This window comes from Mesoplodon mirus (assembly GCF_964341445.2).
Source record: "Mesoplodon mirus genome assembly, chromosome: 12".
Taxonomy (NCBI): Eukaryota; Metazoa; Chordata; class Mammalia; order Artiodactyla; family Ziphiidae; genus Mesoplodon; species Mesoplodon mirus.
Window position 1 is genome coordinate 36,458,257 of NC_138988.1, and position 9,168 is coordinate 36,467,424.

The following is a 9,168-nucleotide window of genomic DNA, read 5'->3' on the forward strand; positions in this document are numbered from 1 at the left end:
ACGTTTTCACTCATTAAAACCTTTCCAGAGAGTCCCCTGGGGGAATGGGGGACAGAGGAAAAGAGACCTGGTCCTTGTAGCCCTTCATCGGCTCCTTGCCCTGGGCAGAGGACACAGGACTCAGGCCAGTGTGAGATCACCAGAGCCGGGGGGAGGGAGTGGAGGATACTGCAGGCAGGGGTGGGCTGGGCGGGGAATGAGATGGGGCAGGGCTATTTAAGCCCAGGGCTGCTGGCAACCCCAGCAGCCTGCCCTGTGAGCCGCCAGTATGGATGACATCTACAAGGCTGCGGTGAGGGATGGGTCTGGGCAGGGCTGGGGTGGGTTGGCCCACTGGGGGCTCATTCAGCTCGGGATGGGGTGCAAGGTCACCCCCAGGAGGTGGTGGGGACCCAGGAGAGGACCCACATACTTTCAGCCCAGGCCTTCAAGGGGACGGTGGGTCTGGTGTTTCCGGGTGTGGAAGGGGTGAGTTTAGGGTCTGCGGGAGCTGTGCAGGGTGGTGGAACAGGATGTCGAAGCTTTCGCATCACGTCTAGACCTGTCTCCAAACATCTGTAGTCTGTGTCATTGTCTCCGGGCCACATCTCTCTGCGTTGGTGTCTCTGGTCGCTTTCCCAGTCTCTTTCTGTCTCTTTGTTCCTCCCAGGCTCTTCCTCTGAGGCTCTGTCGCTGTTTCCCTGCCCCCCATCTCTGTCCCTCACATTCTGCTTCTCACACACTCCCAATCCCCCACCCCCTCCAGTCCCTTGACTGGCTGAAGATGCTGTGGAGGGTGGGACGGGTTGTGAGAAGGGGGCTACAGAGCCAGAGTCCTGAGCTGGAGAAGGGGCTTTGAAGTGTGAAGCAGGCAAGGAGTGAATGGGAAGAAGGAGCAGGGCACTGCGGCCCCAGCCCCCATCCGGCCTGGCAGGCTCAGGGCTCAGTGGCTTAGCCAGGGGTAAGGGCTAGCGGGTGGTCACCCCAAGTCCCTGCTGGGGCCGCTGAGGGGCTTCAGATGCTATCCTATCTCGGGAGGGGGCGTGTTGCTGACCTACCCCCAGCACAGAGACAAGGACATCTGACACAGACAGCTGTCCACAAGGGAACCCCTCCCTCAGCCCTGGGAAATGTGGCCCCATTCCTGGGCAGGGAAGGGCTATGGCTGGCTATGGGGGTGCCCCTGCCTATCCTGCAGGAGTCCGTGGAGCTTGGGGGCGGGGGGACACCATCCCTCCACCCTGTGCCCATACAAGGCCTGGCAGGGCCAGGGACTAATTTTGGCTCCTGAGGCACCAGCAGGCCGGGGGGCCAGATAACACTGCCCCACCCCTGCATGCCAGAGTCCCCAGAACAATCACCAGGTTTAACTTTGTCCCCTGTTAAAAATAGCCCAGTGGCCGCTCCGGTCAGGTTACAGTGGGTGGCTTTGCCCATCCCTGCACTGGTTTTATTGTCCCAACCTGAGGGACAGCTGTCTCTCAGGCCACCCAGCTTGGGTTTCGGTGGGGGGTGGGGGCGAAAGGGCGTTGAGTGGTCACTGACTATTGTTACTCAGGGTCACCTTAGTCCTGGAGGGGGTGCCCACCTGTCACCCTGGCCCTGAGCCCAGTCTCAGTGAGGCCAGCTGGGTCACCTCAGGATTCTGGGGCCTAGGAGGGAGAACTGAGGCCTCTGCTCTGTGACCTGGGAATGGCCTGCCTCTTCCGGGCTTCAGTCTTCCCACCTGTGGAATGGGTTGGTTTCCTCGACAGCAGTTAAGGCCTGAGCCTGGTCCTGAGACCTCTTTTCCTCTCTAGGTAGAGCAGCTGACAGAAGAGCAGAAAAATGGTGAGTACCCCAACACGCATGTGGGGGAACAGCAGAGCCGGGCTGGGGGAGCATGAGGATCCCAGGCTGGAGGCCAGAGGCTGGGGTCCCTCTCCCTGTGACCTCAGAGGTCTCAGAGGGAAGTGGGCAGGTTAGCAGGTAGCCCTAGGGGTCTGGCCTTCCAGGTTCTTGGCTACTGAGCCCTGGCTGCTCTGTTTCCCCTCCTCTCCTATTGGACGCAGAGTTCAAGGCAGCCTTTGACATCTTCGTGCTGGGTGCTGAGGATGGCTGCATCAGCACCAAGGAGCTGGGCAAAGTGATGAGGATGCTGGGGCAGAACCCCACACCTGAGGAGCTGCAGGACATGATTGATGAGGTGGATGAGGATGGTGAGACCCTTTGCCCCCCTGCCCCGGCCCCAGACCCATAGTGCCCCCAACTCTCTGGGGACCTGCATCCTGGCTCTGCCACTTATTACTCTGTGCCCTTAAAGGAGCTGTTTAGCCTCTCTGAGCCTTGGTCATATCATCTATAAAATGGACACAATGACCACACTCGTCTCACAGTGTTGCTATGAGGATGCAGTGAGAACAGTGGGGTCTAGTGTCAAGGACAGTGTCAGCCATTCTGACCGTTGCTCTCCAACGGCTGTGCTGCCCACCCCCCCCCAGGCAGTGGCACAGTGGACTTTGATGAGTTCTTGGTCATGATGGTTCGGTGCATGAAGGATGACAGCAAAGGAAAGTCTGAGGAGGAGCTTTCTGACCTCTTCCGCATGTTTGACAAGTGAGTGTGTGACCCTTGACCTCTGACCCTGACCCTAGCGGAGCTGGGCAGACGGGGACAGTCTTGTGACCTCGAGGCCTCAGTCTCCCGTTCTGTGCAATGTGGGATGGGATGTCCCATCTCCCAGTGGCCCTTCCTTACTTCCCGAGGTCTTGAGCAGGGCTGCCTCTTCCCCTCCCCCTGCCCCTACCATGGGCTCTGAGGCCCCCCTCACCCAACTGGCAGAAACTCTGATGGCTACATCGACCTGGAGGAGCTGAAGATCATGCTTCAGGCTACGGGTGAGACCATCACAGAGGACGACATTGAGGAGCTCATGAAGGATGGTGACAAGAACAACGATGGCCGCATTGACTATGACGGTGAGTAGGGGTGCACTGAATCCCCACTGCCCATGCCCTGCCCAGCCCCGACCTCTGACCTATGCCTGCCCCTCTCTCACAGAGTTCCTGGAATTCATGAAGGGGGTGGAGTAGACACCGACCTTCTCCCAGAACTGCCTGTGCCACCTTCCAACTCCAGCCGGGCCCCGGGGTTAGGGGCAGGGGGCTAGGGTCCCCAGGATGTGAACTTGGGTGTGTCCTTGACCACGGGCCCTCCGTGACTACCTCCCCCAGCCCTGTCCTAGGGAATTCAAATAAAGCCCTGCTCCCTGGAGGCCTAGTGTCTGGCTTTCATTCCATAATCTTCACTAGGGTCGATTCCTGCCCTGACCGTTTCTGTCCCTGTCCCAGAACCTGTGCTCTAACCACCCTTGCACACCACCTTCTGCAGGAGGGGTTAGGTTAGATCAGAGACTACCACGCTCCATACCCACCTGGCTCCTTTCTATAACTGCTGGTACCCAGGCCCCTTCTCCAGCAATTCCACACCTGGAGTCTGTTGTGGCCAAGGAATCTGCATTTCACAGACTCCTGGGGGCCATGGCTTTAGTCAGCCAGTTGGCAGCCAAAGGGTCCTATACTTGGAGAGGGCAATCACTCAGCACCAGGCTAGGCCCTGGATGCCACTTGGCACGGCTGCCATGGCTCCCTCTCGCTTCTGGTTGGGGAGAAGCAGGGCACTCTGGGGGCTCAGCGGGCCTGTAGCTCCAGTCCATCTGCCCGCTCACCTGGATTTCCTGCTGGCAATGTTGACTCCCCGGGACCGAGGGGCATATCGTCTACTCCCCTTGCCCATTTGACAGGTAAGGACCCTGGGGCCCAGAGAGACTCAGGGGCCTGTCAAGTTCATCCAGTGAGTCTGGGAGAGAGCAGAGCCACCTGGCTCCCAGCCGAGGACTCTGTCTGATGGAACAGATTCTGATGGGCATGATTTCCAGTTCCCGTGAAACTCACAGCTCCAGCAACCCACTTTCCCTCCCTGGCAGGGAATGGAGGCATGGAGCCTTGTGGCTCTCAGCTTACTGGGGGCACCCAGGCCAAAGCTACAGCCAGAACAGTGAAACTGGCTTTGGGTAGATGGGGGGCTGCAAGGAAGTGGAGGTGTCAGCAGTGGTGCTTGCAACAGGGACAGCTGCCACAGCACCTAGGCTCCAGCCAGAAGGTCAGCAGCTGTCCATACTCCGCCCAGCCACTCCACAGCCTCCCCACCTGTGCCCCAGACTTGGCGTTCCCCAGAGAGGCCCAGCATTCTGGAGACAGTCTTGGAATTCTGAAGATGCCTCAGTGGAGGCCAGAGCTGCCTGGTTCCTGGAGAGATCTGGGGTCTGAGAGAGGAGAGGGGTCCCCTCAGTCCTGCCCTCGGGAGCTGGAAAACTCAAGGACCTACATGTACACCCAGGAATGACGTCTCAAGAGAGGAGGCAACGCTACATTGGGTGGCACCACGAGCCAGTGTACCATTCCAGGGTTTAATCACACCCCTACTATGTGTCCAGTGCTGGCTGAATGGTGGGACCCTTCAGAGTGAGGCCCAGTCCCTAATTTTGTGGAATTTATAGTCAACTCAGGAAGACAAAGAGGGAGATGAGTGCAGTGAGGAAACCAGCATAGTGCTAGAACGGGGACTGGAGAGGAGATGAGGCTGGTGGGGTAGGAGAGACCCCGAGTGAGCAAAGGGCCCAAGGACCCAGGAGGGAAGGAAGGAGGCATTGAAGACAGCTGATGGCCCTGGAGCTGGGGAAATTGGAGGCCCCGAGGCCTTGGCCACCTGGACACAGGGTTTCACTGGAATGGTGGGATGGGAGCTCAACTAAAAAGGGCCAAAGGAGTGAGGCAAGGTAAAGGAGAGATGGCAAATGTGGACAATACTGGTGAAGTTTTGCAAGGGCTCAGGGAACAGAGAGCTGAGGGGAGATGTGGAGTTCGAGGAAGTTCATTTAAGAAGGTGGGTCAGGGAGTGGCCTGTATGCTGATGGGAGCAACCTTGTGAAGCTGGAGAAGGGTTAAAGCAAAATGTGGGGTAGAGCTGCAGAGGGTGAGCAGCTAGGGTCTCCAGGAGTGTGTCAAGGGCCTGGTTATAGCTCTGGGACTGGACCCAAACTGGGCAAGGAGAAAGGGGGTCTTGATACAGGGAGGGAAGAATTGTGGCAGGGGGGATACTGAGCACAAGGTGGTATAAGAGGAGGAATGTTCTGAATGGAGATGATGAAGGTCACGTCCTCATTGGTGGTGACTTGGAGGATGGGTGGCTGAGGTGGGGGGAGGAGGACAAGGACTGCAGAGGCCAGGGGTTCCCAGTGGGTATGAGATGCTGACAGGATCAGGGAAGGAGAAAAGGAAAGCCACCCCCCAAGAGTCGAGCCCTCTGTGAACAAAACAGGAGGATGACTGGGCCAGCTACAAAGTATAAGGGAGGTGGCTGGCTGGTGCCTTAAAGAAGGGGTCCACAGGTGGGAAGTCCTGTGAGATTTTCCCACTATCTCTGTTCCAGAATTAGGTCAGTGGAGGAGGGACTGAGGACATCCATTCCTTCCAGGCATTTCCACTCCAGAATTCTAGGTGGGAGAGGCTGGGCTGTGACCCTTTCTTTATATGCCCACCTGGGGGCACATGGTGCATGACAGTACAGATCACACATGTATACAGCCCAGGGCTGACAAGTTCCCACTAGCACATGCCATTGCACTCCCCCCACATGCATCACCCAGTTCTGACTGTTTTGCTCTGTTCAGTCCTTTCCATTTCTTCTGGGCTGTGTCATCCTTTGCCTAGATAGTGCTTCCTTCATGAAGCCCCCCTTGATTTCCTCCACCAGAAGCAAGCACTGGATGCATGTAAATCAATGAAGTTAGAACACTCCCTCACACCAAACACAACAATAAACTCAAAATGGCTTAAAGACATAAAAATAAGACATGACACCATAAAACTCCTAGAAGAGAACATAGGCAAAACATTCTCTGACATAAGTAGTAGCAATATTTTCTCAAATCAGTCTCCCAAGGCAAAAGAAATAAAAGCAAAAATAAACAAATGGGGGTACTTCCCTGGTGGTCCAATGGTTAAGAATCTACGCTCCCAATGCAGGGGGCCTGGGATTGATCCCTGGTCAGGAAATCGCAGACTGCAACTAAGAGCCCACATGCCGCAACTAAGACATGGCGCAGCCAAATAAATAAATAAATAAACATTTAAAAAAATAAACAAATGGGACCTAATCAAATTTAGAAGCTTTTGCACAGCAAAGGAAACCATAAATAAAACAAAAAGACAACCTAGAGACTGGGAGAAAAAATTTGCAAACGACACGACCAACAAGGGCTTAATTTCCAAAGTATACAAATAGCTCTTATGACTCAATATTAAAAAAATAAAATTAAAAAATGGGCAGTTCCTAGAGTGTCTTCCAGCAAACGATGGCAAACATAATATAAACACCACTTGTGGAAGAGATGGTTTTTTATTAGTTCTTAGAAAGGCCTTCATTCCCTTCCAGGCTCATCACTCTAACTGGGAACCCACTGATGGTTGGGAGTGAAGCAAATAGATCAGAACAGTAAACACCAGGTTTTCGAAATATGGTTATGTTTCTAATGGTAAAATAATTATAAGCTGGGACCTTAAAGCATGCTTCCATTTACCCCCAGGAAGAATTGTTCTATTACAGCGTGATGCTAGATTAACACTGGAGTTTTAAAGGATTGAATTGTGTCTCTCTTGAAGTGGTGCCACTTTATCTCTAGAGATCAGGAGAAAATAAAATTTCATTTCATATTAAAAAAAAAATGGGCAGAGGGGGCTTCCCTGGTGGCACGGCGGTTAAGAATCTGCCTGCCAATGCAGGGGTCATGGGTTTCAGCCCTGGTCCGGGAAGATCCCACATGCCACAGAGCAACTAAGTCCATGGGCCACAACTACTGAGCCTGCACTCTAGAGTCTGCGAGCCACAACTACTGAGCCCATGTGCCACAACTACTAAAGCCCACATGCCTAGAGGCCATACTCCACAACAAGAGAAGCCACCACAATTAGAAGCCTGCACACCACAGTGAAGAGTAGCCCCCACTCGCCACAGCTAGAGAAAGCCTGTGCACTATAAAGACCCAATGCAGCCTAAAATAGATAAATTAAATGAATAAATTTTAAAAAATAATAAAACTATTTTTTTTTAAAATGGGCAGGAGACCTAAATAGAAGTTTCTCTGAGGAAGACATACAGATGGCCAACAGGCACATGAAAAGATGTGAAACATCACTGTATTAGAGAAATGAAAACCAAAACTACAATGAGGTGCCACCTCACACTGGTCAGAATGGCCATCATCAAAAAGTCTACAGGGCTTCCCTGGTGGCACAGTGGTTGAGAGTCCGCCTGCCAATGCATGGGACACAGGTTCGAGCCCCGGTCTGGGAAGATCTCACATGCAGCGGAGCGGCTAGGCCTGTGAGCCATGGCCACTGAGCCTGCATGTCCAGAGCCTGTGCTCTGCAACAGGAGAGGCCACGACAGTGAGAGGCCCGTGTACCGCAAAAAAAAAAAAAAAAAAAAAAAAAGTCTACAAATAGTGGTACATGTATACAATGGAATATTACTCAGCCATAAAAAAGAACGAAATAGGGCTTCCCTGGTGGTGCAGTGGTTGAGAGTCTGCCTGCCGATGCAGGGGACACAGGTTCGTGCCCCGGTCTGGGAAGATCCCACATGCCGCGGAGCGGCTAGGCCCATGAGCCATGGCCGCTGAGCCTGCGCATCCAGAGCCTGTGCTCCGCAATGGGAGAGGCCACAACAGTGAGAGGCCCGCATACTGCAAAAAAAGAAAAAAAAAAAAGAACGAAATAATGCCATTTGCAGCAACATGGATGAACCCAGAGATTGTCATAGTTAAGGAAGTCAGACAGAGAAAGACAAATATCATATGATATCACTTATAGGGGGAATCTAAAAAAATGATACAAATGAACTTATTTACAAAACAGAAATAGAGTCACAGATGTAGAAAACAAACTTATGGTTACTGGGGGAAAAGTGGGATGGGGGGATGGATAAACTGGGAGATTGGGGTTGACATATACACACTACTATATATAAAATAGATAACTAATGAGGACCTACTGTATAGCAAAGAGAACTCTTCTTAATATTCTGTAATAACCTATATGGGAAAAGAATCTAAAAAAGATTGGATATATGTATAAGTGGTAGTTTCTGTACAGCAGAAACTAACACAACATTGTAAGTCAGCTATACTCCAACAACAAAAAAAATTTTTTTAAGTCTACAAATAATAAATGCTGGAGAGGGTGTGAAGAAAAGGGAACTCTTCTACACTGTTGGTGGAAATGTAAATTGGTGCAGCCACTATGGAACATAGTATGGAGGTTCCTTAAAAAACTAAAAATAGTTACCATATGATCCAGCAATCCTAATCCTGGGCACATATCTGGAAAAGATGGAAAACTCTAATTTGAAAACATACATGCAGATGGCCTCATCCACCAGAGGGCAGACAGCAGAAGCAAGAAGAGCTACAATCCAGCAGCCTGTGGAACAAAAACCACATTCACAGAAAGATAGACAAGATGAAAAGGCAGAGGGCTATGTACCAGATGAAGGAACAAGATAAAACCCCAGAAAAACAACTAAATGAAGTGGAGATAGGCAATCTTCCAGAAAAAGAATTCAGAATAATGATAGTGAAGGTGATCCAGGACCTCGGAAAAAGATTGGAGGCAAAGATCGAGAAGATGCAAGAAATGTTTAAGAAAGATCTAGAAGAACTGAAGAAAAAACAAACAGAGATGAACAATACAATAACTGAAGTGAAAACTACACTAGAAGGAATCAATAGCAGAATAACTGAGGCAGAAGAACGGATAAGTGATCTGGAAGACAGAACGGTGGAATTCACTGCTGTGGAACAGGATAAAGAAAAAAGAATGAAAAGAAATGAAGACAGCCTAAGAGACCTCTGGGACAACATTAAACGCAACAACATTCACATTATAGGGGTCCCAGAAGGAGAAGAGAGAGAGAAAGGACCCGAGAAAATATTTGAAGAGATTAGAGTCAAAAACTTCCTTAACATGGGAAAGGAAACAGGCACCCAAGTCCAGGAAGTGCAGAGAGTCCCATACAGGATAAACCCAAGGAGAAACACGCCAAGACACATAGTAATCAAACAGGCAAAAATTAAAGACAAAGAAAAATTAT

General features: G+C 51.6%; 1 protein-coding gene across 1 annotated transcript; it reads left to right on the top strand.

The window, feature by feature from the left end:
• The first annotated feature begins 210 nt into the window (after nucleotides 1-210).
• On the top strand, nucleotides 211-3,224 carry TNNC1 (troponin C1, slow skeletal and cardiac type). The gene is made up of 6 exons (XM_082639103.1): nucleotides 211-292; nucleotides 1,779-1,809; nucleotides 2,031-2,177; nucleotides 2,460-2,574; nucleotides 2,800-2,936; nucleotides 3,019-3,224. The coding sequence occupies exons 1-6, from the start codon at nucleotides 269-271 to the stop codon at nucleotides 3,048-3,050; spliced, it is 486 nt and encodes a 161-aa protein (XP_082495229.1). The 5' UTR covers nucleotides 211-268; the 3' UTR covers nucleotides 3,051-3,224.
• Nucleotides 3,225-9,168: the final 5,944 nt, after the last annotated feature.